Source organism: Sciurus vulgaris, assembly GCF_902686455.1.
Source record: "Sciurus vulgaris genome assembly, chromosome: 8".
In the NCBI taxonomy this organism is placed as follows: domain Eukaryota; kingdom Metazoa; phylum Chordata; class Mammalia; order Rodentia; family Sciuridae; genus Sciurus; species Sciurus vulgaris.
Genome location: NC_136468.1, coordinates 7595916 through 7619283, shown reverse-complemented (window position 1 = coordinate 7619283; position 23368 = coordinate 7595916). Strand labels below are relative to the sequence as shown.

The following is a 23368-nucleotide window of genomic DNA, read 5'->3' as shown; positions in this document are numbered from 1 at the left end:
GCCTAACGCTCGCGGGCGGGGGCGGGCTTCCCGGCTGGCCAATGGGGGGCCGGCTCCGAAGGGGGGGGGCCGGCTCCGAAGGGGGCGGGCCGGGGCGGGACCCGCCCGTGGCCTGGCTCGCGGTCCCGCTGCCTGCATAGCAGCGCTCGGGCTTGGACCTGGCTTTCCGCCCGGGTCCGCGAGCGTCTCGTGTCCCTGCGGCCGCGCGCCGGGTCCGCGGGGAAGGCAGGTCCGGGCTCGCACCGCCGGCGGAGAGGACCGGGCGCGGCGGCGACGGTGACTCCCGCCTGGCTTGACAGCGCAGGACCATGGCTCAGGCGGCCGCGGCTCCGGTAAGGGCGGCCCTCACGGTGGAGCCGAGTCCTGAATTCGTCAGGATGCCCTACCCCAGCCTGCCACCTTCCGTAGTGGGGAGGACGCCTCGGGCCGCACGATGAAGTCCCTTCGCCTTCTCGGCCCCAGTTTCCTCGCGGGTAGCAGAGAGCAATCGGATTTCACCGCGAGATGCCCGAGGTCCGGAGCGCTGGCTCTGTAGGACCAGGTTGCGGGGCGGTGATGTGGGAGTCCTCACTCCGGAGACTCTTGCAAGGCTTCTTTTCCTGGACCTGTCCTTCAGGGACCTGCCCCCCACCCCCGCCACAACTGACCCATCTCAGAGGGACATTCCACCCCGTTATCTAATCTTTTCCCAAGCTAAGTCATGGTCTGGGGAGGACATATTTGTCTCATCAGGCCCTCACATCCTCCTGGGAACCCATCTTGAATCCCTACCTGGAGAGTCCCAAAACGGTTTTCTAGACCTGAGCTCTGATTCCAGTCAGGATGGATTCCTGCGGGAGGTTGCCCTTGTTTTCCAAAATTCCCCGGGCAGCCCCTAACACAGCTGCTGGGAGCTGATCTGCATTATGTATGCGGGATTTTTTTTTTTGGTACTAGGCACTGAATTCAGAGGTACTCGGCCACTGAGCAACATCCCCAGCACTGTTTTGCGTTTTATTTAGACAGGGTCTCACTGGTGCCTCGCTTTTGCAGAGGCTGCATTTGAACTTGTGATCCTCCTGCCTCTGCCTCCTGAGCCGCTAGGATTACAGGTGTGCAGTACTTTTGATTAGTATTTCAGACTCAGGTTTGACCTAGGCCCTCCCTGACTGGTGTGACTGAACTGCTGTGATTTTCTGTGTCTCAGAAGATAAAGAGCATCTCCTGTTAACAATAGCTTTGCAGAAATTTTATTGATATTCCTGCATGCCAGATTTGTGGCAGGACACTGCAGAGAGATAAAAGATGTTTGCCCCAAATCTGTGAAGACTACTTGCCTTCTCTTGGCTATGCTGTGTTGTATGGGTCAGAGGCCAGACTCGGGAATGGACCCATCATGCTGTAAGAGGTGGAAGGAAGGACAGACATCTGGTGACTAGTACTTTGTATGTGTGGGACCTTTTACTGAGTTGTTTTTTGGGAGAGGTCTTGGGATAAATTGGATTAATCACAATTTTTGTTTAGGAACACTTTCTGGCCATTGTTCCATGGCCTGTTTTCAGTAGTACGCCAAGTGGTGTTGTCATACACCCCGAGTGCTTTTCCATGCCTCTAATGCACTCCATCCACACCACCGCCTTAGGAGGTAGCAGAGCCACGATGTCCCTAGAGAAGTAGCATGCTTCACCTCCAGGTGTACAGCATTCAGAAGACAGGTTAGACGTGGGTCAAGATCTAGGAGCGCTCCATCCAGGAGTGCTGCCATCATACCTCAGCTGCCCCTGCCTCCACTGAGGCATTCCTGGGCTCTTTATTTTGTTATTTCTAGTAATGCATGATACAATGTTCACCTCGATGGGCAGGATTTTTTTTTTTTCACTATATCCTTGTTCTGACTACTTTAAGGTGCTATCTTTTGTCTTTTTCTGGCCCCTGTTTCCTGGCAGCTAGATATGGCCTCCTAGTGTGGTGACTACCTTGGATGCTGGTTTACTAGGCACGTGGGTCACAAGCACCCAGTTTTCCAGGCAGGGCAGGAAATCACACACCAGCAGGTAGCAGGCCTTCAAGATTATCAAGGGGGCTGGGGAGATAGCTCAGTTGGTTGAGTGCTTGCCTCGCAAGCACAAAACCCTGGATTCAATCCCCAGCACCGCAAAAAAAAGAAAGAAAAAAAAAAAAAAGATTATCAAGGTCAGAACAGTCCTTATTCCCTTTCCCTTACTCACCTATTAATGGGGGGGTGGGGGTGCCGTGAACTTGAGGAGCAGGTAAGGCAGCAATTTCAGCCCTCTAAATAATAATATAAAGAAGGCGGGTCTGGAGTTGTGGCTCAGTGGTAGAGCGCTTGCCTAGCACATGTGAAGCACTGGGTTTGATCCTCAGCACCACGAAAATATAAATAAATAAAGGTATTATGTCCACCTACAACTAAAACAAAAAATTAAAAAGAGGAGGGCTGGGGAATGTGACTCAATGGTTAAGCCCCTCTGGGTTCAATTCCCAGAAACCCCCCCCCTCCAAAAAAAAGTGATTAGTTAATTGGCTAATAAAAGTTCATAGAAGAACTGGTATTGGAATCCATTATACTCTATTTATGATGATAATGCATGCCATTTCATTTTTTCCACTGCTCCCAGGGATGGTTCAAGATTCTTCACACAAAGGCTCTGTGAAGTCTAAGGTCTGCTGACTTGACCATCTGTCAGGTTGGGTCTGTTTGGTGTTCCAACCAGAAAGGGCTTTTGGCACCTGGGAGAAGTTTTTTCCATTCCAGAGGAGCCTGAATTTCTTGTATCTGGAAATGGCATTGGTTCCTCTTTTGGCAGCTGACTCACATCCTTGTGTCTGGTTGTAGGATTGGCACCTGGGGACTGACTGCCAACGAGAGGCCCAGATTCAGTCTGCAGAGATCTCCCTTCTGGCCATCTTGGCTGCTGTTCAGGCCGTGGAGAAGAAGACAGAGTCGCAGGCTGTCCAGCTTCAAAGCCTGGAAATTCGAACAGGAACAGCTGAGAAGAAGCTGGCTGACTATGAGAAGATGGCCATGGAGTTCGGCAACCAGCTGGAGGGCAAGTGGGCCGTGCTGGGGACTCTGCTGCAGGAGTATGGGCTGCTGCAGCGGCGACTGGAGAACGTGGAGAACCTGCTGCGCAATGGGAGCTCCTGGGTGCTGCGGCTGCCACCCGGCAGCAAGGGCGAGGTCCCCAAGGTACAGGAACTGACTCAGGAGGGTCCTCATAGGCAGAGTGGAGAGAGGCCCCTTGGCTGCTGAAGCTTGATTTCTTGGCACCCAATGCTAGTCACCCTTGGACTTTAAGCTGGGTGCAGTGGTGCACCCCTGTACCCCTGTAATCCCAGCAGCTTGAGAGGCTCTGGCAGGAGGATTGCAAGTTCAAAGCCAGCCTCAGCAAGTTCAAAGCCAGCCTCAGCAACTTAATGGGGCCCTGAGTGACTTAGTGAGACCCTGACTTAAAATGATATATTAAAAAATTGTGCTGGGGATGCTGGGGTTGTGGCTCAGTGGTAGAGTGCTTGCCTGTTGTATGTGAGGCTCTGGGTTTGATTCTCAGTACCATATATAAATAAATGAATAAGGTCCATCAACGACTTAAAAAAAAAAAAAAGATTAAAAAGTAAAAGCCCAGTGGGGAGGGGGTGGGCTGGGGATATGCTCAATGGTTAAGCACCCCTGGCTTCAAACCCTTTTACCAAAAAAAAAAAAAAAAAAAAAAAAAAGAGTTGTCTTATTCCAGAATGACCTCTGAGAGTGAGAGGTAACAGAAAGTCCTTCCATGAAGCCCACATGTGGAATAGAAGATAAATTTGTGCCTAGAAGAGAGTAGTAGACCTCAAGAGTCCTAACCCTGGGTCCCTAGCCCCTGGTTCTGCCCCTTATCTGAAGCAGATGTGATGGAGAAGACCTGCATTTGCCCAGTGGTTTGAAAAACAGTGCGCTCTGGTTTGGGGGCAGGGAGGGGAGAGTACAGTTGGGTCTAGTTGTTCCCTGAAGCGGTTGTAACTTCTTGCGGACCTGGGGAACTTATACTTCCAGATGCCCATGACAGCTGAAGAGGTGGCCATGTGTTTCTCAGAGCAGCAGGAGGGCAGCTTACAAGACTGGAAGAAGGGGCCTTGCAAGCAAGTGGCAAAGGGAAGCCGCAAGATGCTGGGCTCTGCAGGTGAGGGGCCAGCTGGGGCTTCCAAACCTTGCTTTCATTTTGTTATTCAGTTAGTTGAAACCCTTGGCTCAGAGAGGCAGAAGCACATTGGTGTCATCCTGTCATCCTCTGCCTTCAGGCAGGTAGAAGTTATCTTTTCTTCCCATTTTTGGGTCTTAAGCATTGAAACACACCGAGATTGAATGGTTTTTCCAAGACCTCAGGGAAGAGAAAGACAGACTGGAATCTACCCTTCATGTGACTCAAGGCTGCTCCTTCAGGCACAGTTCACTTCTGGGGAGCAGGGGCCTCCCCTACTCATGTTTACACCCCTGGAACTCCCTGAACTGTGCTCTGAATTTTGGAGTTCGCAGCGATCTCCTGCTGAATGCAGAATTAATTGTGGGCAAGCTTTAAAAGGTGTCCTGGGTCCAGAAAATAAGGGCCAGTCCTAAGCCTTGGGGTCTTCCAGGCAGGTGTGCACAGGTGCCTAGGTGAGACTTGATTAGGCCCAGATGTTTGTGGCTCCCTCCTCCGCTGCCAACCTGCTTGTGCACATGAATTCTCCCAGTGCTTTGGGAAAATGAGCAGTTGGCTGTATCCTCTCTCTTGCCTTGTAGGGAGAGCGAAGCCCAGGAAAGAATGCCTTGCTTCCCTCTCCTAGCACCAAGCTTCCTCTTCTAGAAGAGGTGCCAGTGTCTTGCAGGAATGCGGGGTAAGGGATAGTGCCTGGCAAGAGCAGGCAGGGGCGAGCATGTGGAAGAAGGACAGCAGGAGGCCAGGGAGCAGACTACCATGTTTAATGATGCCCCAGCTTGGGCCTCAGTTTCCCACAGTGTCACATGAAGCAGCTGGACTAGGTGACCGTGGTCTCCTGTCTGAGAGAGGGGCAGGATAGAAGCCTTTCCTCCTGTTCTTATTGCTCATGCTTCTGGCTCGGGGCACTGGGAGGCCTCGCCCCACTCCATCCAGTGTCCCAGATACCCCATACCATATGTATCTTGAAGGGTATGCACGCGGGTCCTGCTCTTAGCCTGCAGAAGGGAGCCCTTCACTGCCCTCTTCTCCCCACAGACCATGAAGCCACCACACCAGAGTGCCTGACCCCAGCGGAGATGGGAGATGAGGTAGGCAGCCACAGCCTGCCCAGTGCAGAGGGGAACAGGAACCCAGGCACTGGTGAGTCCCCGCGCCGCAGGCATGTGCCTCCCTGGTTTTACCTGGAACAGGTGTCAGTATCCCTTCCTAAGATACAGAGGCAGAGGGGGAAGTGAGCTTCCACGTGCCACAGCCCACAGTTGGGCAGACCCAGGTGTTCGATGCCTGGGGAATGTGGGGGCTGCTTCCTGAGCTTCCCCCTGAAGCCATCACCATGGCCTGAAACCACCCTGATTGCTGTGGGGATAGGCTGAGGGCAGAGCATATACCTAGGAACCAAAGACTCAGGGGCTGTTCTAGCACTTGCAGGATCCTCTTCGAAACTTTGGATACCTTCTCTGTCCCCACGGCCCGTGGCACCTGCTCTCTCTGCTCCTGACTGCAGGCTTCATCTTGAGCTTCCGTAAGACTGCACTGTGCTCAAGAAAGGACTGAGTGTTAATATAATGTCCCCTCGTGGCACTTAACACAGTACCTGACACATACGTGGATCATAAAGAATGAATGATTACTAAATGAACAGTGAGCCACATTAGGAGCTCAGTTTTCATTATTTTTCAGATAATTGTAGATCGAATGCAGATTTCAAAGCTAGCTTTCTTTCTTCTTCTTCTTTTTTTTTTTTTTTTTTTTAAGGGTGTGGAATCCTTTATTCAAATGGTAGCCAGACACAGAACAGGGGAAAGGGAGCTCTGGTTGTTGGGGTGTGAGCCCTGTCCGCTCAGAACACAAAGGATCGTGCCAGGACACCACTCCTTTCTTTTGGATTCTTTATTTTATTTGTGGAGAAAGGCTTTGTTTTGAAGCAGACTCTCTGAGTAGATAAATTAAGTCACAGAGTCACCCCAGAACAAGGAAGAAGGAGGTGGTAACATGAGTTCTGAGTGGCTGGCATGGAGGCCTGAGGCTAAACTGTCTGGGACCCCTGTAGGGCGTTGCAGAGAGTGAGCCAAGTCAAGGGCCAGGCCTTGTGGCAGGAAGCGGTGGCAGCCCAAGCAGGCTGGGGAGCCGAGTGTGAGGGCTGGGTGGGCAGTGGCTGTTGTGACTCCACTGAATTCTGGTACTGCAAGATTCTGGTGGCGCTCCCTCCCCTGTGGTGCAGGGAGGTGTCTGGGTGCCCGCTGCCCATTTGGGCAGGACAGGGCTCTTCAGAGGCTGTGCTGCTCCCAGGCAGATGCAGAGCAGCCTGGGCCTGGCCTACAGGTCCCTGGAGGTGCCCCTGTGGAGGTGCCCACAGCTCTCCCATGGGGCTGGGGCTTGCTTTGGAAGGAGGCTAGCGTAAGCATCAGGAGATGAAAGGAGGTGTCCTCAGGACTTGGGGCTGCCTGTGCCCTGGGTCACTGCTGTCTTGGCAGTCAGTTTCTTGCAGTCCACTCTCTATAAGCTTTTCCACTTTCATCTGGAGAGAGCTTTGGTTCCTCCCTGGGCCGTGTTCCTAGGAACTGTCTTCACACTCTACCACAGACCAGTGGGCCTAGGATATGTGAGTGCACACGTACTTTATTTTCTAGAAGTTTCCACACATGGGCTCCTTCTATCAGAATTCTGGGAGAGATGTGAACAGGATCCTCTAGATCTGGGCATTGCAATTTCAGCATGTCCCCGGTGGTTCGAATGCAGTCAGAATTCGAGAAGCAGGCTGTAGAGATCCCTTATCAGCAACTAGCCAACCTCTGGCCTTTGAAAGTGTCTGTGTTTTGCTGATGCAGATGAATTAATACATGAATCATGCAAATGCCTTCTTACAGGAATATATTCTCACTAAGCAGCACAGAGGTTATGTGTGAAGTGGAAGGGCTCTGTACTGGCCACCCACCTGGTCCTTGTTCCCTCCAGCATAGCCCTCATGATCATTTTGGTATAAGACCTTTTAGGCTTTTTTCTCATGCTTTTACATATATGCATGTATATAGAAAAATACAGGGTTTTAAAACAGATATACTATGCATATCACTCGACAGCTTGCTGTTTTCACTCAACAGTATGTGTTAAGTAAGGATCTTTTTGTCTTTAACTGAATAAGGACAAAATGTCTTTAAGTGGACATTTTGATCCCCTTCCTTCTCTGAAGGCTGGGCTGCTAGGAACCTGTTGGGAACATGGTTTGCAGGGCCCTTGTTCATTGCGGAGCCAGCCCCCACGTGGCAGTGAGGCCTGTGTGGCTGGGCTGGCATCTTCTCCGTGTGACTGGATCAGAGTGCATCAGGTATGTCAGAAAGGGACTGTATGTGCCCCTGAATACAAAACCTGGCCCATAGTTGAGTGATGTGGATGTTGGTGGCTTAGAATGTTACCCATTTATTCATTTATTTAACAAAAAATTATGCCTAACCCTTATCAAGCTCACTGTAGGAAGGAGGAGCAGTGATTGTTCTATTTTTTGAGGTGGGCCTTAGAGCTTGGTGCAGTGATTGTTCTATTTTTTGAGGTGGGCCTTAGAGCTTGGTGCAGATTCGTGAGGACACTTGGCCCCTGAAGGACGCCTACCAAGGACACTGTGTTATGTAGGCTTCCAAAACAGAGATTAAAAAAAACTAAACTCAAACAATGAGATAGTAGCTTAAATTAGATAGTGATTGGTTTCTCCTCCTGACAGGACTTATTTGGCAGGTCAGGCACAGGCCCAGGCTCCTTCCAGCTTGTTGCTTCACCTTTCCCAGGGCGGGTCTTGTCCTCATGGCCACTGCCACATCACAGCCGTTAACCCATTAAATTCACAAGTTTTCAGTTCTGCAAAAATAATTATTTCAAAGTTACCATGAGTGATGTATTTGTTTCCCAATTCAAGTGTGTATAGGTGTCTCGCTTCTGGGACGATGGGACAAATGGGTGAAGCGGTAGCCGGAGGGGAAGGGGATGCCTGTTCTGTTTAAGAAAGCACATTTCTCATTCAGTGAACACACATTTGTTCTTATCAGACACTTTTAACTCTGACAGCCTTTGTTTCCTCCTGTTTTAGACGAGACTGTCAGGTCATGTGATTAGTGGAGCGGAGTCCCTCACATCCGTTAGTTGTCTGCTGGCAGGGAAGGCCTGGAAACATGGTCTTCATCCTGGGGTTTGTGGGTCCAGCCAAACATCAGGCCCTCTGTTACTCCAGGAGTAAGGCAGGTGGTGGTGGAAGGCTGCCGGCCACCTGGTCACAGCCCGCAGCCAATCACTCACTGCCACGCAACCCCAGGTCTCCTGGCTCCCTGCCACAGCACATGCCGGTGTTCCTGGAGACCCTGGTGTCTGCTCTGCCCTTGTTGGGACCTATGGTCCTGCTGGTAGAGCCCGCTGATGGCTGTCCCTGACTCAGACCAGGAGAGGAAGGAAGCCCAGGCCTCTGATGCCCTCAGGGCCTCCTCCCCTCTCCCTTAGAAGCAGGCCAGATGGGATCTCTCCCGGGAGGTCTGCTTCAGATCAAGCAAGAGGAAGAAGCATGTGGGAGGAACCTGCAGGAGGCCACTGCACACCTGTGCTCAGGTAAGACTCAGGGCAGGGCTGCAGGCTGCGTCCCTGGGCCTTGGACCGTGGGCACCGTGAGGCAGCAGAGCCTTCTGCAGGAGTGTCCTGAAGGGGGAGGCAGCGTCAGGCGCCTGCATTGTGCTGTATCTGTGTGGCCTCATCTGTTTGCTGGGGTGTCCTGTAGAGTTGCATGAACTCATTCTCCTTTTTCTCCTGAAAATGTTTCCTAACTTCATTTTACAAACTGGCTAGCGTGGTGCTGGGCACTGTGGGGACTCATCGATGCATTAGATAGAGATTCCCCTGTCCCCACAAGGAACTTATGGTTGGGAGAGACGATTAATACAGGTAAGCAGTATGAAGGGAGAAGAGGAAGAGAACCAGAGAGCCCTTTGGGATCTTGTGAAAATGATGAACATTTTCCTAAGAAGAAGCACAGCTGCTTAACAGTGTACAGGCAAAGATGTGCTGCCACTAAGCTGTGGCAAATGGGACGTCTTGTGGCCATGTGTGGCAGATAAGGTGCTTCCAGGGAAAATACCACTTCGCTGGTCTTGGGAGACTCCTGGGAGAGCAGAGGCTGAGAGGGCCCTGAAGCGTGGTGAGAGAGGCATTGCAGGTGGAGAGGACGCTGGAGCCGAGGCACAGAGCTGGATGAACAGGGCATTTGGGTGACATTTCATAGAGTAGCTCGGCGTGGGAACCTGGCAGAAGGCAGGCAGAAGATCAGGTAGCCTGGGGCCACAGGGGAGGCCTTTAGTGATAGACTCGTGAGTAGGGGTGGAGGCTACTGATAACAGAAGAGCAAAGGATCAGGGTGGCCTGGCTCCAGAGGTGACCTGCTTGCTGTCCCTTCCTAGCACAGACCTGGCTAGCCAGCGCAGAGAAGAGGATCCTGGAGGGGAAGTCCGAAGTCCTGGAGCCAGCCTGGGCAGCTGAAGGGGAACCTCGCAAGGAAGACGTGCAGGGGGGCACCTGTGGGGACCTGCCTCATGCCACAAGGGAAAAAGAGGTGACCTCCTGTCCTCCAGGTCCGCAGAGCCAGGCTGTGCCAGAGCAGTGCTGGCCCTGTGCTGAGCATGACCAGGGCTTCAGCAGCAAGGAGCTCAGCGCACAGCAGGAGCGCTCGCACCGTGACCCCCAGCCCCTCCCCTGTGAGCAGTGTCCTAAGAGCTTCACGCAGCAGGCCACCGTCACTAGCCACGGCAGTGCGCACACGGCCCAGCGCACCCACACCTGTGCCCAGTGCGGCAAGAGCTTTGTTCATCAGTCGACGCTCACCACGCACTACCGCACGCACACGGGGGAGAAGCCGTATGAGTGCGCTGAGTGCGAGAAGCGCTTCGGCCGCCTGTCCACGCTGCTGCAGCACCGTCGCACGCACACCGGCGAGAGGCCCTTCCCGTGCACGCAGTGTGGCCGGCGCTTCGGCCGCCTGTCCACGCTGGTGGAGCACCGTCGCACGCACACGGGTGAGAAGCCCTTCCCGTGCACACAGTGTGACAAGCGCTTCACACGCCTGGCCAACCTGACGGTGCACCAGCGCGTGCACTCGGGAGAGCGCGCCTTCCAGTGCTCCCAGTGTGGCTCGCGCTTCGCACACAAGCCCAGCTTTCTGCGGCACCTGCGTGGCCACTCGCAGGAGAAGCGCTTCTCCTGTGGCCACTGCGGCAAGAGCTTCACTTGTCGCTCCTGGCTCGTGCGCCACCAGGGCAGCCATGCCAGCCGCACCTCCTCTGCTTGTGCAGCTTGTGAGAGGGGCTCTCCAAGCCACGAGCCCCCTGTGGGCCTCCTCAGAGGTGCACCGTGGGGAAGGACCCCCAGTGACCCTTCTGTTCCACCCAGATCTGAGGGCACTGGAGCTGAGTGGGACCACAGGGTGCACCCTGGGGGCAGGCAGCTGAGTGGCAGTAGTCAGGAGGAGCTGCGGGGGTCCATTCACAGTTTTCTTTCCAGTGTGAAGATGGAGAATGCCAGGTAGCACCCAGAGAGCTCCCTCAGGTGATCCCTGAGGACACAGAGACCCTGGGTGCCCCACGAATCCAAGCTACCTCTCCTAAGGGGAGCCTGCCGGTTCTGTGGAGGACATGGTGCTGTCCAGTAGGCTTCCCAGGGGAGGCTGCCCCCCCCCTTTTTTTTTTTTGGTGGTGGTGCTGGGAATTGAACCAGGGCCTTGTGCATGCAAGGGAAGCACTCCCAGCCGAGGCTATTCTTCCAGGGACTGAGTGGGCAAAGTGCCTGGGGGACTTCTTGCTGCAGGAAGGCTCTGCCAATTGGAGGCAGGGCCCACTGTAGGAAGGGCCTTCTTGGGTTGGGAGGGAGTGACCTGCTGGGACCTCTCCAGGAAGGGAGTAAAATTGGAGGACCTGCTTCCAAGGTCATGCTCAGTGCCTTGCGGGGACGTGGGCTTGCCCTTCTAGCAGCCCTCGGCTCCCCTCATAGGAACTGTGCAGATGCTAAGGGATTTCTTCAGGTGGAGTCCACTCCTGACCTAGCTTCCCTTTAAATAGCCAAGTCCAAGTGCCCGTCAGTACAGAACCAAGAGCCTTGGTGAGTTGCCATAAAATTCACGGGGATTTTCTGTGTGGCTCCCAATTTTCTGCTCCCCAACCTGGGAAAGGCAACTTTGTGGGCCAGAGTGTCCCAGAAGGCCGGGGCTACTGGCTCAGAGCTCACAAAGAGCCCTGCTGTCCCCCATGAGGCACCGTTTAATTGGTGTAAGGTTTGCCTTCAAGCTCTTGCTGGAGCGGCAGGAAAGGGGCCTTTCTGGAACCCGAGCTGTGCCCCACTGGGGATGAACACAGAAGAACCAAGGCCTCCTTGTGTTTTGCTGGGACTAGGAAGGGTAGCTCGCGTCATCTGTAGCACCGGGGATGTGGGCGCAAATGCCAGCAGGTGGCATGGGCACGATGAATGTTGGCAGAAGCACTGCAAGTTGAGAGGAAGGAAGGAAGAAAGAGGATGTGGCCTGCCAGCAGCAGAAGAGACCCTTGAGATCTTGGTCACTCTCTATCTCAAAAATTTGGGCCAGCAACATGGACTTTTCAGGTCGGGCTTATGGGTAGCTGGCTGGTTTGGAACCCTGTCATTTTGATAAATTCCTCCCCGACTACAGGAGATCTCAGCCCACACTGGCTTCCTAGATCCCCTAGGAGTTCTGAGACCCCACTGTCAGATTATCCCCTAACCCCCAGTACCTGGAGTGTGTGCATGTGCGTTCCTAGGGATGCACACCGGAGGGGTGGTGCTGTCTCTACCATTTTCCTTGCTTTGGGGACATGGGAGCAGAAGTGGGTGCACTAGAGGCTGCACTCGGAGAGCATGGCAGCTCCCATGCTGCCCCCTGGCTTTCGTGTCTATACCTGGTGTTGGGTTTGGGGGAGTTCTAATTTACCGTAATCACTTAAAACCTCTAAGGAGATTTGTGTGGAACCGTAAGCCCCTCCCCTCCTGATCCTGCTGGGGATTGTTCTTGTTTACGATGTAGTAACTGTGTGACTCCAGGTTCTGATGAGCAGTGGTAAACTACAGTTGATTCAACTGTGCTGCATTTTGAAGTTCTGAAGAAAAGTCCCAGGTGGACTAAAGTCCAGGACAGGGTTCCAAAGGCAGGCAGAGTGAAGTAGGCCTGGAGGGCAGGGCCTTAGCATTCAGCCCTGGATCCGCACCTGGACAGCACCTGCCTCTGGGATGAATGAGTGGCCCACATGTGGCACCACACCCAATTTTAATGCCATTGATCTGAAATGCAAAGTTTAGCACCTCTTTACCATTTCCCACCTTGAATAATATTTATCCATTAACTATGTCATCAAATCTAAACTCCATCAATTGTAAGACACACCTTTATTTTCTGTTTCACTAAGCAAGGAAAAAAAAAATGCATCCATTTCATCCTGACTGTTACTAATGCAGGCTGTTAAGTGTGTCCCACTGTAGACATGTTCCCACACTGGGAAACGTGAGGTGCATGAGGTGTCCTTTTATAAAGTGAAAACTGGCTAGGTGGCTGATATGTTTGCCACCAAGATTTATTCTTGACAATGCTAGGTCAGAAGATTTATTTTTAGACAAAGGTCCTCAGTGTGTAAAAGTGAACCAGCAATAGCATTGTTATTCCGTTGACATGGGCTACCAACAGTTCAGATCCAGGACTGCTCTTGAGTTTGCCTCTTCCTTCTGGATTCCCATGGTTTCTTTTGGCACCAGGGAGTTCAGTTCTGTGTCAGCAACTCCTGCCCCAAACCCAAGCTGCAGACAATAATCCCCCTAACCTCCCAGCGCCTCCTTGGCCTTAAGTGCATACCTATTGCAGGGCGGGTTCTCTGGACCTTCAGACAATAAAGGTGGTGGGTTCTCTGATTTCATGTACTAAATTCATCTAACGTTCTGCTGTGGGCTGAATTGCATCTTCAAGTTCATGTGTTGAAGCCCTGACTTCAGTGTGGTGTTTGGAGATGGGACCTTTGGATGAGGTGATTAGGTTTGGATGAGATCAGCAGGATGGGGTCACTATGGGATTAGTGGCCTTGCAGGAAGAGATCAGAACTCTGCCAGGTGGGGACGGGATGAGAAGGTGACTGTGTACAGGACAGAAGGAGAGTCCTCACCAGGACCCAGTGTGTAGCACTGTGACCTCAGCTTTAGCCTCCAGAGCTGTGAAATTCCTATAGTCTAGGCTCTGCAGTCTGGCATTTTATTATGGCAGCCTGGGCTGAGTGAGACACCTTCCTCCCAAAAGCTTCTGATTCCTTCCTTGTTACTCTTCCTTTCTTGAATTTCCACTCCATTTACTTTAGGCCATTGTCTTACAGCCACTCCCTCCCCAATGGTCCAGACCCAAGGGCTTGACTGCAGTTGTTGATGGCACCTTGTTGTGGGTTGTATTGTGTCACTGAAAGATAGGTTCTAGTCCTGACTTCCAGGACCTAGAATGTGGCTCAAGTTGGAGATGAGGTCTTTGCAGATCTAATTGAGATCTCAGTAAGATGAAGTTACGCCGGAGTAGGATAAGACTTAATTCAGTAAGACTGGTGTCCCTGTAAGAAGAGAAAACCGTGAAGATGGAGACAACGTGGCGATCATGTGACAATGGATTGAGTTTGAGTGATGTGTTTACCAGCCAACGAATGCAGCTCAGAAACTGAGGATGACCACAACAGATTGTCTCCTCAAGCCTTCAGAGGGCGTGACCCTGCTGACGCTTGATTTCAGACCTCCAGCCTCCAGAACCGTGGGAGAATCAATTTCCATTGTTGCAAGCCGCCTGGTTTGTGGTACTTTACCCAGGGGTCCCTCAGTTCTTTGACACATACGTCGTTTCCTCCTGGGGTGGGGAAGTGACTGGTCATTGGCCTGGCGTGAGGTTTTAGAGGCACACCTGGGGAAGAGTAAGGCTAAACAAACACAAGTTCAAGATCTCGAGTTTCAAGATGGCGATGGTAGAACACTAAGCCAAATGAGACCCTTCCTCAAGTAGATCCATGCCTAAGTGGTCCTAGTCTAAGGGTGCTTGAGAGGGCTTTCCCTCACCTGTCCAAGCATTGCCAAACAGCAGGGGTTTAAAATCCCTGGTTGTTTGTTTGTTTTTAAATATTTTTAGTTGTAGATGCACACGATATCTTTATTTTTTTATGTAGTGCCTCGCGGTGCTAGACAAGCACCCTACCTCTGAGCCACAACCGCAGCCCAGAGTCCCTGTTCTTCACGTCAGGTTACAGCAATCTGGATTGCTCCAGATTGGGGTTGATGGATTCAAGTACTCAGTAACATTTCCCATGCCCAGTGTAGCACTGCAGTAAGACGGGGTGGTAAATGCTGTGGGGAGGACTGTGCTCTGAGGGGTGTGTGTGTGAGTGACATGCCAAACGCTGAAATCCACTGCAAAGCAGTAGTGGTGACAGCAAGTAGGGAATACGCGTGGATGGAGAAGCCGGAAGAGGAAAAGACCAACTGCCAAGCAAGGACGTGCCTGCAGAAGCATGACGCTCAGGAGTGAGCATCAGGTCCGAGCCACACGGTGTGACTGTGAGGTTCGTGCTCAGCAGGAGGTCAGGGCACCCGCAGGAGAATGGCATGAGGAAGACCCCCGCCCGGGGCGCTGATAGCGATACACTTGCTACTTCACACGTTTGCTGGGGATGTACGATGAAAAGACAGCTGCTGTTCTGTGTTGCCAGCTGGGGGTTAAGTGAAAGGCCTTGTTTGCCAAACCTAGGAGTTTGAGTTTTGTCCTTTAAGTAATGGAGAGCGGACAGGCCTTTTTAAAGTCATTAATGGAGCTGGGGTGTAACTCAGGGGTGGACCACTTGCCAAGCAATCACCTGTGCTGGAAAAGTAATAAGTAATAAAAAATAAAAATAAGCCATAAATGTGACACAAAACATATGGAAAAATCTTTTTTTTTTTAAATTCATAAATGCAACATCTGATCCAATCACTGCTGTAATTTTGATGTCATTTCTTCTAGTCTTTTCTGCCCGTGTTTTTACACATGCACATCTAAAGTAGGTGCTTCCACATTTAAGCACTTCTCATAAGTTCCCCCTTCCCTCCTTTACATATCTGTCAGGATGATGGGTTGAAATGAAATGTGACATGTTACCTGCAGCTTGAATATCCGCTGACGCCTCATTGTGTGAATAATGCCCTAGTCCTCAACTGCCCCAGGCTCCTCTGCTGCCACCCCAGTTGTCCAGCATCACGCTTCACAGCCCAGCTTGTGCAGTTCTCTGGTCTGCTGCCCAGCGCCCCCTTATGGTCAGGATAAAGGGATCATCCTTTTTACCTGGCCACCCTCAGCCATGCTCCTGCCTCTGGGCCTTGGCCCTCACTGGTCTCCCGCCTCAGAGGTCTACACAGCTCGCTCCCTGTGCACTTAACAATGATTTTCTACATGTCATCCTTGACCACTGGATCTAAAATATCAACCTCCCCTGCATCCCTGGCCCTGTGCATTCCCCTTACTCTGCCTGTGTTTCTCACAGGTATTTGACATATAGTCAGCTCCATGTGACTAGGTTTTTATTTTGTTCCTGCCCAGTGCCTAGAATAGTCCCTGGCACATAACAGATACCTACAGAACGTTTGAATGATTGAATAAATGTTTTGTGTCTCCTTCCACTAAAATGCTGTGAAAGCTGCTGATGCCAAGATGGAGTCACTCACGGGGAACCAGAGACAGAAGAATTATGTTTCAAAGGAAAACTATGTTAGTGTGGAGCTGTGTTCACTGTTCTTGAGTTATTATCTACCTGACTGGGTAGACGATGGATTCTTCTAGTTGCCCCTCATATCTGCTAATAAGTCTCCCAGTTCCTGAAGGTCATTCGATTTGTTTAGTCAGTTCCTTCAGGCTTGAGTTGATGATGTAAAAACTATTGTACAATCTGGGTTGTCATAGAATTATTATTACTTTGTATTACTTTTAAAACGTTGTTGCCTGTCAGATTTCTGTAGAAATACAAACCTGTTGCCTGTCAAATTGTTGTAGAAGTACAACTTCTAACAGAATGATGCTGGCCCAGCACTGAGAGATGATAGACAATGCCTACAGAGCAAAGTTCAACTTCACAGTGAATTCTAGGCAGACTTGGCCTCAGAGCCACTTCCTCTAAGACTCCTTGTCACTCAAAACTGGCTAAGAGGGTCTTGACATTAACGTAGCTATTGGTCATTTCCCCTGACCTCAGATTGGACCAACTGGGACTGGTCCATCTCAGCAATGAGGGACAACCTCACCACAAGTTAAATCATTGGTGATGCTTTGGGGCAAAGATCTTGATCAAAGGGGAAAATGTGAAAGCTCTTGATGACAAGATGGAGTCACATCAGACCCAAACCACAGTGGAACCAGGAGGTCATGAGAGAGGGGGGTCTCATGCTTGTATCACAAGTCCTTCAAATAGGCCTGTGGTAAGAACTACTGTAAGAACGGTCTGACAGCAGGGAACATTTCTGTGAAGACACCTCCCGGGAAACCATCAGCCACTGAGTCATCAACAGCTCCTGCGGGGACCCTCCGTGACTAATGAACTTTGTTTCCAGTTTGTGCCAACTTCTTCCTGCTTTAAAAAGCTCCCCCTCGTCCTTGCCTCCTTGGATATGCCTATGATCTATCATGGCACACAGATCCCAGATTATAATTCCTGCTTATTCCCAGATAAATTTAGGATTCTCCAGAGTTTCTCTCTGTTTTGAATGACAATGTAAATTCTTTGAAAGCAAGCATTGCTTTTCTTATCTTTGTATCTGTCTTGTTTAACACAGTGCCTGGCATATAGCAGGTACTTAATAAAAATTAAATGATCTTGTAAAATGACTTCATAGCATTCCATTGAGTGAATGTTGTTAACCATTCTCCTATTACGGGACATTTAGGGCTTTTTTTTTTTTTTTTTCCCCTATTTTAAATTACAAATAATACCGTGACGAAGATTTGTTATTTTCTATGGCTCTTTCTTTATCCTGTCTTCCCCAGTCCACCCCACCCCAGAAGAGGTCTCACTATTTTCCCAGCTGGTCTTGAACTCCTGAGCTCAAGCAATCCTCCCACTTCAGCAGGGCTACAGGGGCAGACCTTTGCATCCAGCTTCGTTTATTTCTTCGAAGTGGATTCTCAGAAGTGGCATGACTGAGTCAATTGATAAATATGGTTTTGCCAAATCGTGTTCCAGAAGGGATGTGCAGGGGAAGCTACGTGGGAAGTCCCGTTTCACCAGCCTTGTTATCTTCAAATATCAGTCTGGATAACAAGCAAAAACTAAACCAAACAACAGCTGAAATGACCACGTGGACTGTATTCGTCAGCCTGGGCTGCAGTAACCCTGTCGTAGACTGGGTAGCGTCATCAATGGGAGTTCTTCTTCCTCACAGGTCTGGTGGCTGGAATCCAAGACGAGGTGCCAACAGATCGGGTTCCTCATGAGGATTCTCCTCTGGGCTTGCGAGTCACCACCCTCTGCGTTCCCAGAGGAGGTGGGGAGTAGGGCACTAGTATTTCCTCTTCTAATGAGAGCGCTGATCTTACGGGAACCCCACAGTCATCTAAACCAATTGCCTTCAAATACCTGCACTTTGAGGATTAGGATTTCCACATGAATTTTGGGAGACAGAAACATTCAGTCCGTGACATTGACTAAGAGTTTGAAAGGCAGTAGCATGAGGAGTGATCTCGTAGGTGTTCGGTTGGCTTTTGTGTATCCCACCCGCAAACTCATGTCAAAGTCCCCAACCTCAGCACTGCAGAACGTCACTGTATTTGGAGGTAAGGTCTCTAAAGAAGTGATTAAGTTAAAATGAGGCTGTGGAATGGGCCTGGGGGCCTTCTCGGGGGAGGAAGAGACCCCAGGCATGCACATGCACAGAGGGAGGGCCACGTGAGGACAGCGAGGAGGGGGTGTCTGCCAGCCATCAGGAAAGGCCTCAGGAGAAGAAGCCTGCTGACCCCTCGGTCTTGGATGTCTAGCCACCCAGATTCAGTCAACTCTGATAGCAGGTAAGGCGCGGATGGTCGTGAGGTGAGCGGGCTGCAGGCTGGCAGGAGAGGGTGGCAGGCCTGGGCGTGCTCCCGAGGGCTTGTCGGAGGTGCGCGCTCTGCTCGTTGGTTGCAGAGGGCTCTCCACCAGGGCCAGGACTGGCCTGTGTGATTCCGGGAACCCTAACTGTGTGCAAGCTCTCTGTTAGATGATGGAGACACACGGGCAAAGAAGGCCTGGTGGTGGCCGTCGGGGTGCTTGGTCCAGGGGGGGTGTTCCTGTAAGTCGAAAAATGACTACGCTCAAGCTGGAGCCCATGTCTCAGCAAATTCAACCCCAGAGTGCTTAGAAGTTCCAAGTATGTATCTTGTTTTAACTTGTATTTTATTATAATTTATGATAAACTGGGTTTGGGAAATGTTTTACTCCTAGTGTCTCTAAGACATTTTGTGTGTTTCAATGACTTTTATGTTTGCTTTTGTTGTTGTTGAGATGGGATCTATGCAATCCAGTCTGGTCTTGAACTCCTGGCTGGTCTTGAACTCCTGGCTCACGGATCTTCCCACCTCAGCTTCCCAAGCAGCTGGGAATACACACCTGCACCACTGTGCCTAGCTCTGTATTTACTTCCTGTACTAAAGGAACATGCATGTACACATGCATGTACACTGCAGTACAGAAGCCCAGTGGGAGGGGGCAGAGGTGAGGGGGACAAGGAATCCCCATGTCATGCAAGAGGCATTTCCTAGACTGTACTGGATTTTTGTTCTTTTATACTTTCTTCCTTTTTGGATAGGTAACAACATATTGAAAAAAAATAATGTGTTTATATGGTTCAAAATTTGAATGGTACAACAAGGCATAGTCTCCCTCCTGTTCCCTGGTCATCCATGTCTCCTCCCTGTAAGCAACTAATGTTGCCAGTTTCTTATGTAGCTTTGCAGAGTGTTTTCACATATAAATAAGTAAATAAATTTCTCTTCTTTTTGATAACATGCTGTGGTGAATAAGCGTTGTCTTAATGTGTATGTTTCCCTTTCTTTCTTGGCAATCTGTTCATTGCAGTACATCAACAGCATCACCACTGTTTGTTTCTTTACACGGTGCTGGGATCGAACCCGGGGCCTTTGCCCGTGCTAGGCCAGAGCTCCACCACTGAGCCGTCCTCCAGCCCTCATCATTTTCTGAATGGCTGCCCGAACCATAATTTATTTAACCAGTCCTAAAATTATGGACAGTTGAGTTCTTTCCAGTGTTTTAAATAATTAAGAATTATGTAACTATGGAATAATTTTACACAAACATGATTTCCCAAATGTTTTCATATCCCTCTAAATTTCTAGAAGCGTAATTGTTGGGTCAAAGTTACATTCTTTTATAATTGTGAGAGCTACTGCCAGCTGTCTTATGCAGCTGTGGTTGTGTCCCCAAACACTTCCGCCACACTGCAGAAACAGCTGTTCTGGCTTGCCAAGCCACCCTAGTGGATGGTCAGACTGTAGCTTTTAGCATCTTAAAAGGAGTGTTTCCCTGGAGGTCTTGGACAATGAGGCCCAGACACAAAGCGCGGTTTGCAGCTCTCGATGCTGGGAAGCCAGGGAAACGGCATGGGACAGGGCCCTCTGTGCTCTCCAGTGGCTGAGCTTGCTCTCTGCTCTCGTGACCCTGCGCTTTGCTTGCTAAGCTGTTGCTGGACTCTAAGCCCAGACACACATGCTTTCTGAGAAACGCCATTCTATACATGTATTTTTTTAATTCTAGGGTCATCCAGTCTCTGTCACACCACTCACCTCTGCCCTTGGAGCAGGGGAGCAGCTGTAGACTCTGAAGAAAAGAACAAGAGTGGCTGTGTTCCAGTGACACTGGAGACATTGACTTTTGAATTTCGTGTTATTTTCTTGTGCCATGAAATAGTTTTGTAAGGCAAAATTTAATATGAGCACATACTCTGTATCATTAAAAAACTTTCATTTATTTCTTCCAAAATTTCATGAGGTCCCGTCTTCTTTGCTCTTCCAACCATTTAAAAATGTAACACCTGACAGTGCAGGGCAGTGGTGCGGTCAGAGTGTATGTGTGAATATGAACAGTAATCCCACCGTTGTGTACAACTGTAAGGCACCAATAAAAAATGGGAGAAACCAAACCAAACCGTAAAGCCCATCCTTCACAGGCTGCACCCGTGGAGGCCGTGGTCTGCCGGTCCCTGCCCTGAAGGGTCTCACGTGATCCATGGAATCGGAGCATCTTTCATTCTGGCATTTAACAGACGATGGGAAGGAAGCCCAGACAGGTCAGAGAGCAACGGTGCAGCTGACCGCCTTAGGACGTGGCCACACCACTCCAGCTGGGCCACCGTGGCAGCCATCCTAAAGAGGTGACGTGGTCCTGCTGACCTGACCTGCCACCATCGTCCTGGGCTACCGCGGCCTCCTGCTCACTTGCTCTCCTCCTGCAGGTGGGCCGGGTGAACGGGAGTTGGAGGACCTGGGCCCCTCGGGCTTCGTGTTGTGTGTGAGCGGTGAACCCCGTGGTGCACGTGAGCACTCCTGACCACGGGCGTTGGTGGCTGTCCCCTCAGGAGGGAGCCACAGCTCGTCACAGGCTGTGGGTGTCCTTTGTTTTCACCTCATCCGAGCTGAATTTTTCCTTTGCTCTCTTAGTCCTCCCACGACCTTAGGGAGTAAAGGTCTCCAGCGAAAGCTATTTCCTGGTCAGACAGGCCGCAGCCCCAGCGATCCCAGGGGCCCCACATTCAAGCTAGTCGGCAAAGTTGAAGAAGATGGTGTTTAACATTCTGGAGGTACCGAGGCCCCACGTGGCCGCTCCACTGTGCCCTCTGAGGCAGGTCACGTCCCTGCCCTGGACTCAGGACCCACATATCCCCTGGCATGGGGACTTTCTTTGTTCCCTAGGGTTTCTATGACAGAGTGCCATGAGCCAGTGACTCAAAACATCAAATGTTTATTCTCTCACACTTCTTGAGAATGAAGTCTGAAAAGAAGATGCTTCCTTAGACTTTGGGTAGAATCCTTCCTTGCCTCTTCCTAGCTTCTGGTGGTGGCTGTCACTCCTTGGAATTCCTTGGCTTACAGATGGGCCTCTCCAATCTACCTCCATCATGTGACATTCTTTCTATGTCTGTGTCTATATCACTTGATACCAGTCATATGGAATTAGGGCCCACCCTAATGGCCTCATCTTGATTTGATTACATCTGCAAAGACCATATTTCCAAATAAGATCACATTCGCAGGGACCAGAGATTAGGACTTCAGCCAATGTTTTTGGGGACACAGTCTAGCCTGTAATAGGGACCTTGCTTCTTGGAGAACACACAGTGAAGATACCCCCTGAGTGCAGAGTTCAACTCCCAAGCAGGTTATCACGTGAATAAGGCATGAGGCCACTCACAGCGAAAGCCAGAACAGGGAGCGACTGCCTGGCCTTGAGTTCCCACTTCCTGCAGTCCAGTGCCCTAAACTGCACATTGGCAGGTGTGATGCGCCCGTTTTCCAGGGGAGTCACCTTCAGGGCTCACAGTGCTGACTGATTCCGCCTGGGGGCCCTTCTCTATCACAAACAGGCCTTGGACCTTGTCACCACATCCCACCTCGGGCTGACAGCATGACTGCACCAGATTCCTTTGTTGTTGCCACTTTTACTGAAATTCCTTTCCACTTCCTGTTTAAGGAAGCTCCTCAAAGTGCAAGACCCACATCGTTACCCAAGTCTCCAGTCAAACTTATAACTAATGCTCTCTCCTCCATGTTCCCGTAGCACCTGCTCACACCATGTTATTATCATGTCATATTATTATAATGCCTGTCACATCAGGCATTTCCATTTGGCTCTGTGCCCCCAAGACCAGGAACTGCATGGTTGCTAGGACCAGGCACATGGTAGGCAAATATTCAGGCTTTCTGGGTGAATGAGTGGAGGAATGAATGCTAACCGCCAGGGAATCTGGGCACGTAGGGCTCTGACAATCCTGTGCAGCAGAAGTAGTAGACTTCTGGTCTACCCTGATAGGGTGGTCTCCACTGAGAAGGCACTAGTTTGCAGGGATGGTCCCCTGTGGTCTCGTCTTGGCCATCCTGCTCTTCTTCAGGAGAACCACCTTTCCTGTCCAAGCTATAGACACATTCTGAGTGGAAACAAGTATACTCTTACTCTCAAAATGGCTATTCTGATTGCATATCCAGTCCTCTGGTTGCAGGGGTGGGTCATGGTCCAGACCAAACTGACTAGAGTTCTGCCCTACGTTTTTCAGACTTATATCTTTTCTCTCTGTCCGCCTAAGTGTGGAGATGTGAGCCTAAGTGTGGAGTGTGATGTTGGAGTCAGGGTCCGCCCAGAGAGGCTGCTTTGGCACATATGACTGACTTAAGAGGGACCAAAGAAAGCTGGACAGAGTAAATTCTGATAGCATTAGAATTCCTGGCAGTCAGCTGCTTCTCTGATTTTTCATTGTTGTGGCCCAACGAACTCCTTTTGTTTTCTAGCAGTTGGAATTTAATCACCGCCACTTACAGCCAGTGTTAATGCAGCATGCTTCTAAAGTGAAAGGATATTAGTAAGCAGTCCAGGGCCAGCAGGGGGCATAGCTCAGTGGCAGAGCATTTGACTGCAGATCAAGAGGTCCCCGGTTCAAATCCGGGTGCCCCCTTCCCTTCTGTACCTGCAGATGGAGGCTTTTTGGGGTCCAGTGGTATGGAGGAGGGGAAAGGTGGTGAGATTGGGGAAATGGGAGAATCTTAAGGAGCAGGGGAAATGGATACTGGGTAAGCAGAATCAACAGATGTCCACCAGAGGGAGTGATAGGTCAGATGGAAACGTGAAAGGAGGAAAGAGTGGTCCAGCAGGACAGGACAGGAGTGACAGAGCTCTTGCCTAGCATGTGCAAGGCCCTGGGCTCGGTCCCTGGCAAAAGACAGGAAGAAGACAGTCACATTTGCAAAGAGCTCCTCTTCACTAATCTGCCTCACCTGGAGGTCTAGCCCCACCACCCTCAACAACCTTCCATTTCCTTCTCTATGAGGTGAACAGTAACTTCTCAAATTATCAAGAAAATAATTTCTGTTTGTTGGTCCACTCAAAAAAGCCATTGACCTTGGGTGCAGAAACCTTACCTGAAGTCCTGAG

The 23368-nt window shown here is 50.7% G+C and overlaps 1 protein-coding gene across 1 annotated transcript; it reads left to right on the top strand.

Moving 5' to 3' along the window:
• The first annotated feature begins 125 nt into the window (after positions 1-125).
• LOC306667058 (uncharacterized protein) lies at positions 126-14384 on the top strand. The gene is made up of 6 exons (XM_079149321.1): positions 126-332; positions 2837-3190; positions 4034-4160; positions 5214-5318; positions 8661-8765; positions 9608-14384. The coding sequence occupies exons 1-6, from the start codon at positions 309-311 to the stop codon at positions 10726-10728; spliced, it is 1836 nt and encodes a 611-aa protein (XP_079005447.1). The 5' UTR covers positions 126-308; the 3' UTR covers positions 10729-14384.
• The last annotated feature ends 8984 nt before the right edge of the window (positions 14385-23368 follow it).